Source organism: Tursiops truncatus, chromosome 9, assembly GCF_011762595.2.
Source record: "Tursiops truncatus isolate mTurTru1 chromosome 9, mTurTru1.mat.Y, whole genome shotgun sequence".
In the NCBI taxonomy this organism is placed as follows: Eukaryota; Metazoa; Chordata; class Mammalia; order Artiodactyla; family Delphinidae; genus Tursiops; species Tursiops truncatus.
This window is the reverse complement of record NC_047042.1, coordinates 39,134,292-39,154,605: the sequence shown is the minus strand read 5'-3', so window position 1 is coordinate 39,154,605 and position 20,314 is coordinate 39,134,292. Positions and strand designations below refer to the sequence as shown.

The 20,314-nt window shown below is 36.5% G+C and overlaps 1 protein-coding gene across 12 annotated transcripts in view; it reads right to left on the bottom strand.

Moving 5' to 3' along the window:
* ETV1 (ETS variant transcription factor 1) overlaps positions 1-20,314 on the bottom strand; it is a 95,463-nt gene that overhangs the window by 11,634 nt on the left and 63,515 nt on the right. For all 12 annotated transcript variants that reach the window (XM_073809668.1, XM_073809667.1, XM_073809664.1 and 9 more), the window contains 3 exons: positions 5,937-6,003; positions 4,273-4,343; positions 2,053-2,222 (listed from right to left, as the gene is read on the bottom strand). In XM_073809668.1, coding sequence (XP_073665769.1) covers positions 2,053-2,222; positions 4,273-4,343; positions 5,937-6,003 — 308 coding nt within the window. The remainder of the gene's footprint in view (positions 1-2,052; positions 2,223-4,272; positions 4,344-5,936; positions 6,004-20,314) is intronic.

Genomic DNA, 20,314 nt, shown 5'->3' with positions numbered 1-20,314 from the left:
TTCAAACACCCAAACATTTAGCCTATACTCAATTGAATTTCTGATTTAACTTGAGCCCTCAAATGCTACCAGGGTATTGATGTAACCCGGAGTACACTTAATTGTACTAACCATCTCCTCTGATTTCATACTTTATTTAATACATACTCGAATCGGATAATCTCTTAAATCTTAATAAGTAATGTCACCTTATCTTCTGGAAATCAAATTAGGACACGTTATCTGATTATGATTAAATACATGGTCTCATAGAGCAGAAAATGCAAGATGTATAGGCCCATTAGCCTAGTCTAGGTTGTAGATGTCTAGTCTACATGAAACTAATCACTTTGAATTAAAAAATAGCTGGATATCTCTCTCTGAATTTTTCGACTTTTCTGAGGTGTTTAGATCCTATAGCCAATATGATCAGTCATAGGCATGTTAGCTAAAAGTCTTCCATTGCTTTCTCAGCTAATGTAAACTGAAGTCAATTTTAACAGCAGCAGAAAAAGCATCTTTGATAAGACACAAACATTTCATATAAAAGTCACCTTTCGGGCTTCCCTGGTGGCGCAGTGGTTGAGAATCCGCCTGCTAATGCAGGGGACACGGGTTCGAGCCCTGGTCCGGGAAGATCCCACATGCCGCGGAGCAACTAGGCCCGTGAGCCACAACTACTGAGCCTGCAAGTCTGGAGCCTGTGCTCCACAACGAGAGAGGCCGCGATAGTGAGAGGCCCGCACACCGCGATGAAGAGTGGCCCCCGCTTGCCACAACTAGAGAAAGCCCTCGCACAGAAATGAAGACGCAACACAGCAAAAATAAATTAATTCATTAATAAACTCCTACCCACAACATCTTCTTTAAAAAAAAAAAAAAAGTCACCTTTCTTTTGAGATCCAAAATGCTATTCGGTAGGTTATGTTGTAATAATAATAGTAGGCTTGGGACTTCCCCGGTGGTCCAGTGGTAAGGAATCTGCCTGCCAATGAAGGGGACACGGGTTTGATCCCTGGTTGGGGAACTAAGATCCCACATGCCGTGGGGCAACTAAGCCCGTGTGCCACAACTATTGAGCTCACGCACCTCAACGAGAAAGAGAAATCCTGCATGCCACAACTAGAGAGAAACCCGAGCACGGCAACGAAGAGACCGCCCCGTAATGAAAAGATCCTGCATGACTCAGATCCCATGGGCCGCAACCAAAAAAAGAAAGAAAAAAAAAAAATAGTAGGCTTAAGCCTAAAGTTAGTCCTGGGCAGAATAAAAATTGAACTGAGAGGTTTTTCAGGAAAACACTCCATTGGTATGTGCATGGGGGAGGGTTTGAGGAAGTAAGACAGCTGAACAGAATGAAAGGTGTTCCATTTACTGTATTCTCTCTATCCAGAGTCTTCTTAGGTATGGTGACATTTTAAACTTTATTCCTACCTTCCAAAGGAACGTACACAGCCCAGCTGATTCAAAACAGATGTCACCAATAATCAAAGGGAAACAATGGTTGTACAGGTCTGTGTCTCCTAAGAAACACTTAAGGAGTAAGAATTTCCCACTGTGGCCCTTGTGTGCCTTTACTGCCCACAGCTACGTCTCCCCTACACCCTCTTACACATGACTTTGTTCTCTAAATGTTCATCTCTAACCCTCTTGACAAAAATCAAGACTGTCCAAATAATAACTGCTAATTCTCAAGAACAATTCCTCCATACCCAAAACTAGTTGAACTTTGATAGACATCTCTCTTCCTCAAAGACCATCAAACGTGCCCAACTTAGATGCACCTTTAAAGACTTCCCAAGCCCTGCTCTCTTGAATAAAGGATTATGCTAACAATCCGGTTGATTTCCTTCAATTCCTGTAGGATGGTATGCAACTGGAAAAAGCCTGCAACATATTCATGTCTTATTTTAAATACATTCCTGCTTTTTTTTTTTTTGGCCCACCTTTTAATTCACAATGTTTCCCTATAGTTTTAAAATTAAAAAATACTTCTTTGGCATATTAATCAAGTCTATGTTTCCTTATATTAGAACACATCTGATCTTCCTAACTAGAATCTACTAAACTCACCTCTTCAGGCTCAATCAATTTAAATTCCATGCCTCTCCCAGTCCAGGCAATGAAATGGGAATTGGAAGGGTCGTCCAGAAGTGCTACCAAAAACTGCCAGAGCTGAAGTGATCCCCGCCGCTGGTACGTGGGTCCTTCCCGATACATTCCTGGCTCTTGCTTTATATCTCCTAAATTAAAAACATTTTAAGTTTCTATGATTAGCCATGATATTTACATAAAATTTATATTAAATCAATCACTGAAATGGTTACACCACAACCAACTTAAGGGTTTCTATGAAATATACTGTTACCATTAAATAGGGATTTAAAATAGGTAAAAGGGTGAATATAACCCAGGAATCTACAAACTTACACACAACTGTATATATAGAGGTCACTATAAACGCACAAAGGCCAGAATAAATCCATGGAGGTCATTTACTTATAAAAATGCTGTGTAACTTTTTTTTCTTTAGATACTATTTTAAAAACTGTAGTATCCGATCATACTTCTTGCCTTCATTGTTAATGCTATTACTTACTGCTCTAAGTAACAATGCAGAGGGAGTAATCAATTTTAAGCTCTGTGCATTTTATTTGCGCAAATTAAATTCTGCAATTTGTAAATACCTCATTGACCTGCACATGACAAACTAGTGAAAATTTTAATGCAAATACTTCAAAGCAAAGTTAATAGCATCTTAGACTCTGTGAGTTAGGCAAAAACTAGGACAATGTCGTGGGTAATTCAGGGCATACTGGATTACCGGTATACCATCTTTCTTCCACACCTTCACTGGCACTCTGCTTTCTCAACTGGCAGCAAATGAAAATTCTCTCATTTTTCCTTGTCTCTTGTTTGTACTGCACTTATTTGAGTTTAGCTTGCTATTCTTTTTCTAAAAGTCCAATTTTATAATGTTTATACACACACAAAAAAGAATACACCAGAGTTTTCTGTTATCTATATTTTTAAACAAGAAAGGTTTGTTTGTGCTACATTTATTTGTTATTCATACAAAGTGTAAAAGACTCTATTAAATAGATTACAGCAGCAAAGGTGTTAGTTTCCAATTCTTTGGAATATCTGGCCAGATATTTTGATTTTACCAAAAAACAAACAAACCAAAAAAGAAAAACACAACTCAGTTTCATGACTACTGATTATTTACTTCTACCTCCAGCAAATTGTCTCAAAAATATGTGGAATTAGTCACATTGGGGATTGAATGTCTAGGGCCCTACAAGCATATCACTATTAATGCATGAATTTCTCTCCTGCACTAAAGAAACAATTCAGACAGAATATATTCGAGCCGATCTTCTGCCATTAAGTGTGAATTATAAACCAGACCAAATCACGAGCTTTTTAAAAGTTTCCTTTGGTCAAGAGACAGAAATACACCTCTTAAAATAATTACAGAAAGAACACTTAAAAAACCTAAACCAGGGCTTCCCTGGTGGCGCAGTGGTTGAGAGTCCGCCTGCCGATGCAGGGGACACGGCTTCGTGCCCCGGTCCGGGAAGATGCCACATGCCGCGGAGCGGCTGGGCCCGTGAGCCATGGCCGCTGAGCCTGTACGTCCGGAGCCTGTGCCTGTGCTCCGCGACGGGAGAGGCCACAACAGTGAGAGGCCCGCGTACCGCAAAAACAAAACAAAAAAAAAAAAGAGTGATGCTTTCTTAACTCCATCTGAAGCAATTACAAAGTAATGTCACATTAGTAATGAACATCTTCCCAGGGGAAAAACAAAAAAGGAGGACTCACAATCACTAACTAAATGGGCAGCTGTATTGTTCCTGTGTTCCATAACGCATGTTTTCGTGAACAATAAAAGGCAAGAGCCTGCATTAGTCATCCATGCATCCACAGTAGCACGCTTTCTCCTCTGCTTTGTTAATTACGGGATCAGCTCTCAGTAAATCTCAAGCAACAAGCTGCATGTCCTCAGCCAGGCAATGGAAAGGGCCCCCTTATTCTACATAAAGCCCAGCAAGAATGACACTCTGTCTAACTCTAAAAATGGGATCTCTCATAGGACAAAGGAAAAAGCTTCTTAATGGGCAAAGGAAAGGGAATTTATAAGAGGCAAAGTTTAGCGAGACTTGAGTGCATCGTAAGTGACGGGCATAAAGATCGTTAAGTAGCGATGTTGACTGCTTTCAGGAGAGGCGAAGGTGATCTCTCCTCGTCCTCTTACAGAAATCAAAACTTGATACACAATGAAAAACCTACCATCGAATTTCTCTGGGACAACACAGGTGTCATCATAAAACTGCCTGGGGCCCTTTTCAAACATGCAGCCTGTGGGGGGAAATGAAATACATTTACTCATGACAGAAATAACACTCACAAATAAATCAAAATATAACCATTAACGCAAAAACGGAGGTAGAAAAGGACTCTTCTACTTTTCCACTCCGTGACCTTGGACACATTATTTAACCTCTGTGCCTCAGTCTCCTCATCTATAAAATGGGAATGATAACAAAGCATCTACCTTATAGGGTTGTTGTGAGGATTACATGATTTAATATATGCAGCCTTAGAACACTGCCTAGCACATGGTAATACATGAGAGTTAGCAATTTATATTATTACTAACCAAAGCATAGAGCTTACGTAAACACTGGCAAACCTGGGATGTACAACGTATCGTTTCCTTTTCCATTTTCTTCCAAGTTTTGTTATTCAACGAGATGAGAGGGAAATCAGAGTGAATTACTGCCATGTACCTTGCATTATGACCGTGAGGAACTGAAACAGGTACGGTTTACCCCCTTACTTCTTTGCAGAAATATTTAGCTAGGTTAACTTTCTCATGTTTTCATCTTCAATAGCCAAGGCAGTTAAAAAAAACTTTCCTTTTTTGCTGTAACATAACTAAGTCCACAGGAAAAATGCAAAATAAATTGACAGCTTTTCACAATCATTTTCTCCCCCAAATATCCTTGACTGTGGGACCTTCATTTAATTGCTGTTATCTTTCATCACCAGGAAGAAATTTCCCATAGTTTAGTCACAGTTTTATTTCTCAAAAGTATTGGTCTCTGTGGTAGGTACATAATATTAAAAATAGCAACAATAATTATATTGCATTTGTGCAAAATTTTTGGCCTCATATTTTCTGGATTTACCATCTCATAATACTATCCTTTAAACATGGGGATTTACTTCTATTAATGTTATTTAAACAAAACAACCAATGCTGGACTCAACCTAGAAGGATGGATCTAAGTCATTCACTGAAGATACATAGTGTTGACATCAAGGACCATGCACATAATTCCGGAAATACTTTAAAGGGGAGTCTATCCAGATAAAATCATTTTCATTCATTACTTTGCAGGTATCATGCCCATTAGAACAAAACTTTCCCCCCATGGTTACCATAACACATCCACAACAGAAAACTCCTTTTCTAAGTCTCTTCTGTGAAAGTCCATTCTTAACAATTACTTGTCCCAAAATGTAAAATCTAGGATATTTAAAGGTGAATGTATTTAAATCAACGGTGCTTTATTTCAAAACAATGACTTAGGTCTCTAAAGCAAAACTGAAAATTCCTAAAAGATACACTTCAGTAGAAAGCAGTAAGGTAAGGTGATCTTATAAAAGCACACGTTCTCTTTCAAAAGGATGTGGTTGCTGGCAAAAAAGAACAGAGAAGTCCACTTTTCAGCTGTTTATATGCACATGACTCATGTTAACAACCAAATATAAGAGATCATGACCTGAAAAATCTTCCTTTTACTTTAAAAAGAAAAGTTTTAAAATAATGGTTTAGTGGACATAAGTGATTTTCCCCATGTAATATAATGATAATCTGACAGCATCCTTAGGATGTCCAATTATGTTGACAGGTATTTACAAGAATTTCAATAGTGGAAAACTTAACTTCTGTTCTGCTGGGATGAGCCAGGAAGCCTTCTTGCCTCATATAAATGGAGTGGCAGCTAGGCACTTCTGCAAGAGGAAACAACAGTGGTCAAAGATGTCTGGAGCTGAAAATGTGCTGTTATCAGTGGACAGAGTGCAGAAAGGAAAAGTAACAGAAACTGACACGAGTCTCTTGAGGGGAACTTGTCAACACATAGTTAACATTTCAGGCAGGGCCCACACAAGAAACTTAAGGATGAGAAGCATATCATGGTGGATACTGATTCTCCTGAACAGGCAGGTGAATTCAAAGTTTTACCCACACCAACCTTAATAAAGTAAAGGTGGTTTTACCAGCAACCCTGCATAAATGTGATTGTGTCCTCAAACAGTGTCATGACTTAAAAAATATTTCAGGACATGTATGGAATAACTTTGTATACTCGATGTCATCCAAAGCAAAGATCAATAAAAGACTCATTCATAGTTTATTTCATGAACACTGGCTGGAAATTATTATGAGAAGACGAAATTGTTATATCTCTTAAAATTACTCCAGCCTAGTAAGGTGACTGCCCTTTTTTCTTCAGATAGAAACAAGACTGGCTTTTCATTTTGTTAAGCCCACAGGTCAGATTCAAATCCAGTGAGGCTATAAAAGAGAAATCCAACAACTTTTTAGCAAACACCATTGTTACCTTAAGAGTGAGGCCTTGCCTGCGTGAACAAGTTAACTCATCCCTGAGAAAATAAACTTGGTTAATGGTTAAACTTGAGTCATAGTGATGGTTGTGTATCTAATGTGTTTAGTAGCTTTAGATATGGGGAAAAGGAAAGATATATAGATTAAGAGACAAAAGATTAAAATTCAAGTCCTTCATTTACTACTAATAAAGCTACATGACTTTAGATAAGCCATTTTGTGTCTAAGTTTATATAAAACAAAGGGTTGGGTGAGATGTTATCTGAGTCTGTTATCGTCCCTAGTTATTTAACTCTGAATATAGAAGTTCACTCACATAACCAGAGGTCTATTCATGGTGAAGAGAGTGTAGTTTCAACCTCAAGACCCTCTACTTGCAAGAGCCCTACTGAAATCCTATGCCTAATTTTGTATATGTCATTTCCTTTTCCTTTTCTTTCAGAGGGTTCCCCAAATTTTATAAGTTTTAGGTACCAAAAACCTGGGCCCAACCCTACATATAACATATATAGGTTCCACAGGAATATATACACATGTGATTAAGTTGATTCTATCTTCTGTATGTATTACTTAAGTTTTTTAAAAAACATGTACATAACTAAATGTATAAAATATATATGACAAGTGTGCTATTTAATATAAGAATATATCTTCCTTTCCACCACTTGTAGTAAGTACTTAACTTCTGAACAAGTAATAACATTTAAATGAATGGGAATCCAAAGGCCCTTATCTCTCTTTAACTATCCATCTATAGACTTTCATGCTGTAATAGGTAATGAGCACTGTTTAGCCCAGATGTCATTCTTTCTTGGTCTGGAATGTTCCATTTTTAAAGTCTACCTGATGTTCTAAAATTTTTTCTAGTGATAAATATCAACCAAAATATGAGATATTATTTCACAGAAAAAAGCTTATCTTATGTGGTTTTAGTCAAAAATAGCTTAATGGCGATCCCTAATAGCAGTAATATTGAAAAGTATGTGGCAATCAATAGCTTACAAGCCGAAAATAGTGTAAAACTCATTTTCAAACACTTTATTACATTGTGCCTTCTTTATATAAAGTATTACGTAGTATATAATTCTGACCCTACAGGGTTAAACCGTGCTTCCTGATATCAGTGCTTACAATAGGGTTGCAGTGGAGTTGATCTTCTGGGTTAACAAATGATTAGCAATGCATTTTATCCCAACTCTTTAACCAATGGTACTTCAAATTAATTTTTCATGTTATTTTGATTTATTACCAAGGCGTAAGTTCCCTCAGGCAGCTGGGCCTGGAAAGGAGAGTGTTAATGACTCTGCCATCAGCTCCGCAGCTGCTTAGAGGCAAGCATTTTGTTGTACCAATGTTGACACCCTGCCACAAAATACTTTTACTGACTGCTGCCCAGCTGGAGTGTGGCTGTAAAAACAGCTGGCTGGCTCTGGAGGCAGCTAGGAAATGTATAGGTTAAACTCTATTATATATTTAGCGTGACTAAATGTAGTTTCCTCCCCAAAGGGGGAGAAAAAGCGGAAGAAAGAAAATGCAAGCGTTTCTGAGAAACCCACTATTCAAAGTTGAAGGGTCGGCTTATAAAAGTGCCCCTAACATCATATGAAATAATCATAATCCTGGAAAACTAGACATTTGACATCAAAGATAGGATTCGATGGATAATTTCACTAATACTCGTGTCTACTGAACTAGCTGATTTATTGGTTTCTGTTGTACTTACTCTGTAATATTATTCATAAATTCTACTTATTATTCTATGACATTTAAAGTATACTGATTTAAAATTCATCGTAAATTAATGACATAAAATATGGCTAACGCCGCAGCCTCCATTACGTTTCCAAAGGCTCAACAAAAAAGCACTGAACAGCAATTTAGAAAAAAAATGCATACATGAGAATATATTTGTGATTATGCCAGTTCTTAATACTATTGATTACACCCCAGAGTAAATAAAATTAACATCTAGCTCTTGGAATTGAGACACTTGGCCAGCATCGTTTAAGTCCAGTCTATCTTTAAAATCGGTGCCCTCTGTATGGTCCAGAGAAGCCTGAAAAAAATATGGCTAAGAGAAGTTTACTCCCCTAAAGTAACGAAAGTCATGTTATCCTAAAGCGATATCAGTTAATTTATGACCATCCGAGTGGGTCAGACTCTAATCAAATTGTAGAAACATTTCCAAAGTGATTATTCAATCAAATGACTAACATGGTTAATTAGGAGCCATAAACGTTGCTCTGAAGTTCATCAAAGTAATGACTTGCCCAGAAAAATTACTGCTAATTAAATTGCCTGCTGCTTTCATTTCTACCTTATCTAATAAAAAATCCAACCAATGAAGTTTGGCATTACATTTTAGCTTTTGCTAAATGCTCAACTCAGATCCAAACTAGCTAAGTGGCGACTTCAAAGGGAAATGTTTTGTAGCAGGGAATGGAGGCATTTCATACGTATTCGTTTATGTTTATCCATGAAATAAAACTTACATAATTCAGTGACAATAATAAGCTGCAGTTTATCCTGTTCACAAACGTTAAGATGAGAGCATATTTACACTGTCTTAATATGCATCCATGATTATAATCTTAGGATCATTAGTCAGCAGTGATTACAAATGTTCACCTTGTCATCTAAGAGACCTGGTTTTGAATCTCAGTTCTGATATTTTATGGGAGTATAACATTTTGTTAGTTTTTTAACACCTCTTAACTCTCAACCTCCACATCTGTAAAATGGCAATAACAGTGATTTCCTTCAAAGGGTTTTTGGAAGACCATATGGAGTAAGCCACGGGCAACATTCTGCCCACTTTCTGCTAACACTCAGGATTCAATATAAGGTACTTATTACTAACAGAATCTACTTTTAAGTGAACCTCACAAGTATTTAAACTGTGTGAATCACCGTACTTAGAACTAGAAATAATTACATATCAAAATTATTTTTGTAACTTAATTTGCTATTCTTAAATCATGTATGTATTGAGATGGTTGACATTGCTTATTCGTGTACTTATTCAGTAATATTCTTCATAAATCTATTAACCTATGATATTTAAAATATATTGATTTTAAATTCATTATAAATTTATAAGGTTTAAGTGAGAAGCTCCATTATATTTTCAAAATATTTGGAGGTACCTCTTTTGAGCTTCTTTTTACAGTATTACTCCCTGATATTTGATGCTAAATGGCTTTAGTCTAAAAAGTTTTAAATTCAATCTGTAAATTGAATTATGTATATTTAATTTAGGGTAAAGGATTGTTTTTTATTATTTGGAAACTTATGGATCAAAGAGCTCTTCAGCATGACCTTAGGATGGGGCCAAATCAGCTTGCAGAAACTAAACTGCCTATAATTTGTCACAGATGAGTTCATGGTGATGAAAGCTGATCTAATATGCTGCAAAAATTCAAAGCAGCAAAGCACTGTTGTCATTTTAATGCGCTAGTCATAGTCACTGTGGCGGAAGTTAAGAAGAAGTAAACTAACACACTAAACTACCTGATTTGATTAGTCTTCACCTTTAGTAACGCAGTTAAAATTTCCTTTAAATTAAGATAAGCAAGTATGAAACTAAAAAGCTGTTTCTTGACTTGCATTTTAAAACTGTATTGGGAAACATAATACTGATTTGGGAAGCTTTACCAAAGGTCTGCCCACAAAGTGCAGTTTTGAAGTTGCTAGGCACTTTTCTGATTTGCATATGCGTTGCCCCATAGTACAGGATGAAGTTTCTTCTTCAGGTCATGGTTTGCCTAAAGTTTCTAGGAGCTATAACAGGCCGGATCAGAGAGAAACTATTTGCCACAGTTGTATGAGACATCCCTATGATTTGTTGAAATTCTTTGTTATCAAATAGTGTACGAAGCTGAAAACACTTCAGATTGTAAACTCTAAATAAGGGGGAAAAAGCACCTTTCTTTCATTTGATGCTTCTAGTTAAATTCCTGGAGAAACAATCAGTGTGATAACTTAATTAAGCATTCAAATCTCTGAGAGTAAATGAGAAATCCCAGTAAAATAGAAATAAGTTTGATGTTGTATTTTAATGTGATTTTGCTTTCATGTGAGTGTACACTGCAGAGATGGATTGATTACACACTTAACTAACTCCTTGAGGAGGTGATGTAACAAGATCAAGTCCACCTAAACTTGTTTATGGTATAATGATGATGGCGGAAATGAAAACTCCAGGGCCAAAATGTGTGTGTCAACATACATCTGAAATTAACAGGTACTTGGTGAAAAATGTGCTTGTGTGTGTGTGTGTGTGTGTATTTCAATGTAAACACAGGAGTTTAAACAAGTTTTCAAAGACATTTATTTATCATCTAAACAAATACTGAGCTGTACCAAGAACTAATCGCATCAATCTCATTCAAGAAAGAAGAGCATTATGACAGATCTTGCCTAAGTTTTGTCTTTCTTAAACTTAAGTTTTTTGTTTCTTCTCATTTCCTGGCAAATTCAGTTTCATGTTTAAAATCCAAAGGTTTTCCAGAGTGCATAAATAAATGAGCTTCATAAAGATGTATTTAAATGCACAGGTCTTCACATACATACTAGTGTAACATCCTTTTACTCTGCATTTCTACTTGCCACATGAAGAGATTTCGTGTAACTAATCAAGAAAATATATTTTATAAAGTGTTCTAAAAAGGATGCTAACATGAGGATTTTTTTTTACACCCATACAAGCTATTTATAGAACAAACCTGAAAGTAAGTAACTCTAAAAAATAAGGCCCAGTATTAATATGTCTGAATTCAAGTGTGAAGGCTTTAAGTCAAGTTTTATAAGATCTATCTGTTGTCAGTCACAAAAGCTCTATATAAATATAACAACTTAGTCACTGAAACACGTAAAGAAGGCAGAAAAGTTGGAGGTGGCTGAAATCTTAAGAGAGTGATGCATTTGGTATTACTTCATTCACACTTAGATGGGAGCTTTGTCATCAGGATTTTTAGTAAACTGTGAATATAAATAATGTAAAATCTGCAGAGATATTTCTTTTGCCACAGATCAGATGTACTGAATCTACTGTTGACAGACTTTGAGGACAGAAAGAGAACTATATCAGTCTTTGTATGCCCAGAATAGTGCTTGCAATACCTTGAAAAAGAAAAAAAAAGTAACAGAGTTATCTGCGTTCAGATGCTTTTAAAACTTAAAGGCTATATAACCTAAAACAACAGCATAGAATTTTACCTAAGAAACCACAAACTTCTCTTGTAAGCATCTGGGTTTTTTGGCTTTTTTTTTTTATTGCAGGGGACAGTATCCTACACAAATAACCACCACATTCAAAGAGGATTAGCTTATTATGATCTAGTTGGCTCACAGTTTTACAAGTTTTACAAGCCTGTGGAGGTTTCAGTAAGTTAGAGTTGAAAATAAAGTTGCAATGATAGGAAACACAATTGCACAAAATAAGCACAATTTTAACTTTGACTACTTATTAGATATTATTGCACTCTGACAATTAACGGAAGTTTAAAAATATATATGAGAAAAGATGCCATTAGTTGCCAAAGCGGGCCACAAAAAAAATGCTGAAGTGGGGGAATTTTTCATGATGAGCTTCAATACTGAATTGTTCCCTTTCTGGAACCTACACAATTTGAAACAAATACATCATGAATTGCTTTGTCCTCTCACTCATTTTTCCTTGGATCACCTCAATATTCAGATGATTTAGTCTCCTTGCTTTAAACATGAATAACACTAGCAGTAAGTTCAGTACGACTGTTTCACTACGCCAGAAACAGCATAATTGTACACTATCTTGCTGGCTATGCACAATATGAATGTTTTTTGTTTGTCTTGTTTTGTTTTTCTGCGGTACACGGGCCTCTCACTGTTGTGGCCTCTCCCGTTGCGGAAAACAGGCTCCGGACGCGCAGCCTCAGCGGCCATGGCTCACGGGCCCAGCCGCTCCGCGGCATGTGGGATCCTCCCAGACCGGGGCACGAACCCGTGTCCCCTGCATCGGCAGGCGGACTCTCAACCACTGCGCCACCAGGGAAGCCCCAATATGATTGTTTTAACATCAGAATATCTCTCTTATTTTGTCCTATCCTTTAGCCCTGAAGTGTATTTATAAATATTATAATAGTGGCACCTCATTCAAGAACTAGCGACAGTCTGAGGAAATCTCTAGAAGTTACGATAAAATCATATCAACAGAAATCCTTATTCTAATTGCCTAGACCCCTAACACTATATTAGCAATTTTACAAACATAGTCATATTTAATCCTCACGAAAACACAAAAGGTATAGGAATTATTTCCCCCTTTCCATGAATGAGGAAACTGAGGACAAAAGAGGTAACAAAACATGCTCAAAATGACATTAGTAGTAAATAGGTAACAGGTCCAGGATTCAGTATAATGTTTCCAGTGTCATACCAAGTGGGTGGTTTTATTTTTTAATGCTAAGAATAACAAAAACATGTGGATGAAAACAGTGAACTGTGAGGGCCCACACACTGCAAAGAAGGGTTAGCAGAATGGAATGTTCAAAGATACTTTTCTAAACTTAAGAGAATAGTAAATAAATCATAATGATATATGCGTGTCATTCTTTCAGTTTTGCCTTGCTTTGTTTTTCACATGTGTTTTTGAATAGCTATCTTTGTAAAATTTTCAAGACTGTATTAGAAGCAATTAAATAGAAAATTTACACACATGTACACCCATGATAAAAACCACAATCTATTTAATCTGAAAAAAATTCCTTGGAAAGATTTCAATTAGGTTATGCCTATGTTAGGTAAAAATATTTTATGAAATAAAAAGTCTCCCTTTAAACTATTACATAGTTAAGTCACTTAAGTATAGAGATCCTTTAAGTGTAAAATATTCTATAACGATATTCTAAACCTAAAAATATATACTCAGACATATACTTGTAAAAAATAAATATTTATCTTCCCTCTCTTGTTCACGTTTATGAAACACACACACAGAGGGAGAAATCCAAACGCGCATCCTTCAACTGTCTCATTTAATTGCAAATCTTAGTTGCACATATGAAAACAGTGGTATGTTCATCTCACCCACTCGCAATAAGCAGTTCTGGGCCTAAGCATCCTGGTTGTTTTCTTTAAAAAGAAACTAAAAATCCTACACTAAAAAAGTACACCCCCCCTCCCCATTCTAATTCCCTTTTTTCATGCTAGTTCAACTCACAAGCAGATTATCCCTCCCTTCCCCCTTTCCTGCCTGTAAAATCCCAGTTAGACAAACACTGTGTGGCTGAAATGACATATTTGAATGGAATTCAGACCCACCAGTTCCTGTTTATGTTTCTGATTTGAGAATGTTGCCTTCTCATTCACTATACATTAGGAACACTGCAAGGCCATAAATAGTGTCAGGTTACATGCAGGCAGGACCAATGAGCATTAATCATTACTTCCAGTCAACTGGCAAAAGCAGCAGCTGATGGAACACTATACCCTTCAGCTCTGTATAAATGGACATTCCAGAGAGTAAAGAGTGTGAGTGTGTGTGTGTGTGTGTGTGTGTGTGTGTGTGTGTGTGTCCTTTCAATCTCCATTTTATGAATGAAACTCCAGGCTCTATAGAGTCCATTCATGTAAGAGAAATGCTTACAGGGCTCCGCCCCTAGGGATCAATCAGTCATGGGTAAAACTGATATGATTGGTTTAAGACAGCCTTCAGCCTTCCATTACTGACTTAAAATACAGTCCCTGTCCATTTGACCTGTGTTAATGCATAAAGAGTAAATCCAGACCATAGTCTCAATTCTCAAATCAAATCACTAGCCAATGCCACTTACTGTAACTGTAGATTTAGAGCATACTGAAGTATTTCTTAGAAAAACTGATATAGTGGACCAAAGTACTGTTTGGGGAGATTTGCTATTTTAACCCAGAACTGAATGAGGAAAACTCATATGAGATCTGCTAAGCAATAAAAAGCAAAGTCAAACTGTGAGCTCTATTATAATGACAAAATCAATTAGGAAGGCATCACCGTCACTTTTCATAATTTAAGCACCTAAATATCAGAGATTAAGTGATCTACTAGTCCACAAATCACACACTGAGAAAAAGAAAATTATATTTGGATTCTAGAGAAACAGGTAAGATATTAATTTTTTCTGAAGGGTCAATAGCTCATTCCTTTAAATTCCCGAGTGATTCTCCACTTGAAATTTTTGGAGCAATGGTTTCAAAGTTAGGAGGGAAAAAAATCAGTTGCCATGTTTGAGGAGAAAATGTGGCCATAAGCAAATGATGCTTAGTAATGGAGTACTTGGCTTTTGGGAGCCAAGTAATGGAGGCTTGGCCTTTGGGAGTGTTAAATAGCAGGTACAAAAAGCCAAAGTTCATGGAACCATAATCATCACTGCGCTGGAAATTACTAAAGATGGTAATGCTTAAAAATATCCAGAGTTTTTAGGAGGGAAGAAAACTATTTATGAGCAATTATGGGAATGATTTGTAAAGAGTCAGTCCAATACCAAACACTGTTAAAACATATAATGGGTTTTATCAGCCATCTGTAACTTGGTCCTTGACTCCAGAGGGAAGAAAATACTTTTCTCTTCCAGTGACCTGAAGCCACATTGGGAAATGGTTGCAGTCAACAATCCCTGAATATATCTCTAACTGATTTCTCATAGGATCTTTGCTATGCCTACAGAAGAAGGAATGAGGAGAAACATGAAAAATACATGGTCTTTGGTTTTAAATGTGTGCAAGATTTTCTACTATGGCGTTATAATTTAATATTTATCTTCCAATTTCTAATATCTGGCTAATAAAATGATAGAGAATAAATCAAGTTACTACCATATTTAACTTTAAACTAAAATAAAACTAAAATTAAAATACTTGACACAGCCAGGAGGGGAGATGATAAGGAATCCTATAATCTATCATCCAGAGAAAACATGGAACAGAGAAAGACCACTGAAGAGTCAACGTACATTCAGTTATTAATTCTTAAATAACATTCTCTGTTTTTGGCTTTAAAAAATTTCAGTATTCTTTTAGGAATTAGTTTTTAAGGTGGTTCAAAGATACGTAAGTAAAAGTGATGAAGTAAAGCTTAATATTTCTAAATGTTTTTATTTCATATTTTTAAAAATTAAAGTTATAATTATCAATCACGGGGCCTTCCATTTCAGAAATGAAGAAGCTAGTTTATGGCAAGCCTGGAAGTTCAAAATAAATAGCAGTAGCCTTTACTTCTCTTCTCTCTGTTCCATCCAACTTTAATGAGCATTTTTCAACAGTTTCCTTTTGTCATCACTGCATTCCTTGTATTTCTTGAACAATATTTCTGGTTGTTTACTTATGTATAACTCAATTGTTCAGAAGACATATAAGAACATTTATTATAAAATATATGAGGTTAGTTTCCCTAAAATATATATCCCTCTTAAAAAGTAAATAATAAGAAATCATTAAAAAATAATATATCCTGATGACAGAATTTCTGAGCCATTACTACAGGAGTAGTAGTAACAATCATAGTAGTAACAGTTTAGAAATAAGCTACTGGAGTACGTCTTGCCTTCTGAATTTTGGTGTTTTTTGGGTTTTGTTTTTTTGTAATTTTGTGCAAGTTGAGCCAGTTGATTGAGGCCCTGACAAATCATCTCCAAACACATAAAGCACTATTTACTCATATTTCCATGTGGCTGCAGAAAAGAAGTATGTTTTTCTTGCTCTATTATCTACTGATTTCATCCTATAACTTTAACCTTCAAACCATAGTCTAAATTCTGCAAGGGGAATCCCAAGCAATGCTCACTAAGAGCAGCATTAGGAATTACTTCACTATCTTCTCTGCTATCTAAGATAAGTACCCATCAACACAGCAAAACACAGAATAACATTGACAACATAAAAATCTTCTCTCGCCACTTGAGAAACGCAAAACTATTTAACTCTACGGCTACATTGCCAGCTTGGCCCTATGTGAGTACCAGATATATTTGTCAGCTCTCACAGATGAAAGTTAAACGTATTCCTAGTTTTAACATACTTAACATGAGCTAAGTATTGTGCACCTATTTTATCATTTCTCTGCCTACATATTATTTTTCTACATGCTAAGTACAGATAATTACTCTCCAAATTTGAAGGTTTGTCTATTGGCCTTCATCAAAGTCCTAAGGTGATGAAGTATATGGAAACTTGGAAAGGGTTGCTAGGATTTAAAAATGAAAGATAGAAAAGGCCCGTCTTATTTTTCCAAATGTAAGCTTTCCTTATATGTTCTTTTGTTTGTTTTGTTTTTTAATTTTTTGGCCATGCCACACAGTATGTGGGATCTTAGTTCCCCAACCAGGGATCGAACCCTCGCCCTCTGCAGTGGAAGTGTGGAGTTCCAACCACTGGACGGCCAGGGAAGTCCCGTATCTGTTTTAGATACCGCAGTCCTTCATAAGCTTTCTGCTGAAAAATAGATTCAGCTGACAAAAGTTTGAAAATGACTCTTACAGTTAAATTTTAAGCCATCAAGCTATCAAGTGTTTTAACAAAGAGTGAAGTCCAATAAGAAAGAAGGCTCAGACAAACTCAAAGTTTATATAATCAATCAAAGAATTTTCGAGCTGGCTAGGCCATCAATTTGATACTTTTCCTTCTAATAATTGTTCAGCCTTTTCCAGAAGAACTATTAGGGAAAGTTACTTCTCTGACAATCTCAATGTTTGATAATGTTTGTGGTGTATTTTTAAAAAGGAAATAGAACACATTTTAAACTGAAATATCATTTGAAGTTTTATATTTTCCTACCTTACAACAGTGAGCACCTAACAGAATAAAATCTGGGGACTGTCTAATGTGAAATAAATACCCCCACATTAGGAAAAGCACACCTTAAGTTTTACTGCAAATGCTTTCTTTGCCCTGGGTCACATAGAGCTTTTAAAAGACATAGGCAGGGCTTCCCTGGTGGCACAGCGGTTGAGAGTCCGCCTGCCGATGCAGGGGATGCGGGCTCGTGCCCCGGTTCAGGAAGATGCCACGTGCCGCGGAGCGGCTGGGTCTGTGAGCCATGGCCGCTGAGCCTGTGCGTCCAGAGCCTGTGCTCCGCAGCGGGAGGGGCCACAACAGTGAGAGGCCCGCGTACCGAAAAGACATAGGCAAAAACTCATTCTAAGAATTAGAGAAAAGGGTAAATAATATATCTAACAAATTGTAGATTAAAGTACTTTATTTTGGACAATTATATAGAAAGATAGGCTGTGGACTGTGCACTAAACTAAGAATAAGAAAACCTTGGTTCTGGTTTTGGCTGTTTCACAAAACACCTTTGTAACTGATGGTAAGTTAACTTGAATGAGCCTCGGACATTTTATCTGTATAATAGGGCGTAAAGAAGGAATGTGAATTAGGTGATACCCCAGAGCTTTCATGAGTTTAAAGGTTTATGATTCTATGAAACAGCTATTTGTGTCAATTTCCCAATTGAAAATAATGCTAACATTTACTACCACATAAATGCGACATGCCTCCAAACTGAAAGAAGGCCTCATCAGTACCAGGACTGATGGCCCTAAAAAACACAATTAAAAAATACAGAAACTTTTTCTTCAGAAAACATGACGTCAGCTTTCTCCCTTACCCTCTACAACTACTTCCTCCTCTCCCGAAGCTCCAAGCACACGCTTTCCCCCTTTTTCTTATTTCAGAAACCTTATTCTGTCCCTGAAAGTTCTCTTTCCCCTCTTCCTTCCCAGCTCCTAGCTTCAACTGCTCCACCACAGGGCTGGGAAGTATCTTTTAAACTAATTAAAGTAATAGAATAGGCGCTGAGTGTTAAAAACACCTTATTAATGTATCATCCCCTCCAATCAACTCCTAGGTTAAGATTTTTAAGACACCCCAAAATGCAAAGGAACGTAATAGCATTAAATGATGGTACTGCAAGAACAGTGCAGGGATGAACCTGAAACCCACCAAGTAGCATACTCATTCTCCTCCCTCTCTAAGGCAGTCCTGGAAACAAACGAATAGAAAGTCAGGTTTGCAATGAATGAGACTGTGTCATCTTTAACTTAGCATTCTTTTCACTTATAGGACTGATGTGATTAATTTGGACACTTTTTTTCTTCAATTCTAAATTGGTTGATACTTTAAAATATAATACGTACTCTGTCTGAATAGGAAAGCAGTACGTAAGCACTGTTGAAAGACAAAGCACTTTACAGATAAAATAAATATTGCCTATAATAGCACCACGCATATATAACCACAGTATTTATGTCCTGAGTCTTATTTTGCATAAGTCGGGCTTTACACTTATAATTCTTTTTACTCAATAGTCTCATTTCACTAAATATTTTTTAAAACCTGACTTCTAATGGCTGCAAAGTATTTCTGTTATTGGCAGCCATAACTTACATTACCATTCAATTACTCTGTAATATTCCTCCCCCCCCCCAAACATTCATCCTGCATCTCCCCTTCCTTAAGATAATTTTCTGAGAGTGAAAATACCTACTAATCAAAGCACATGAACGTCGTGTGCTGATATTTTCTTGAGTCAAACTTTAGTTTCATGTGCCCACCACCCTCCTAAAAATACTACCCGAAGCTATCCAAAACAAAAACAAACAAAAGACGAACACATACAATTCTAATAAAATATGTTGCTGTGAGTATCTAAAATATTTACCTCATTGGGCATTTTGAATCTGCAAAACCTCATATGCAAGCATAATGGGAAAATAACCACGATTTTATGAAAATGGAGCATTGCATCCACATGAAGTGCACAATGCTTATTCAACGCTTTTTACATAGTCACTTGGCCCTAGGAGCAAAAGAGAGGAACCAGGTTGGATTCAAGACAAAGCAACCAACCAACAAAAAACCTGTGTCCTGCTTTATGCAGCACTATTAGGCTAAAGAAGCAGAGGAGGAAAACAACAATAATAGATGCAATTGGACTGCTGAGAACTTAATATCATATAATCATGATCACACTGTACTGGTTCACCAAATTGGCCCTAAATATCAATTTTTTTTATCTCCTCAGTGTCTTCTGATCCAAGATTTGTCCCTTTTCCTGAATAAAATTTCTACTCTACTAACATAATATTTTGCAACTTTTTAGCTTAAATACTCAGCAGTTGAAATTGCATTCCTGTAATTATAATTATAACTAATAGACCTTCCCTTTCCCATATCATAATTAATGTCAGGCTTTATTAGAGCATAATCATGCTACCTTTTCACTTACAAAGCTTCTTTTATTTTCACAACATTTATGCTATATTGAATTAAGCAATAACGAGTTCTAGAGGCCTTCTTAAAGGACAAGCTTTGGATCACAGATGCTGAGTAAATGGACTATGAAACGTTTTTGCATTGTCTTTAAATCACATTAAGTATTTTCTAATGTGCTACTTGTTCAACATCAATAAGTGAACAAAGAACTTAATGATTCAGTGATAAATACATTAGATTTCCTAAAAAGGTTATTTAATATTCTGTCAGCAAGGATGAAAGAACTAATGACAACAAAACAAAACATCTGGAGATCGTACTTGTTGACGGCAATGTATGACGTATACAGATGCGTCAACTTAATTGCAGCAATTTGGTGGCCAGTAAAACATATTTTGAAACACACAGGTTAATTTTTCATCTGCCCTGGTTACACAGTAACTACAGTTCTTTAGACCACATCCATCC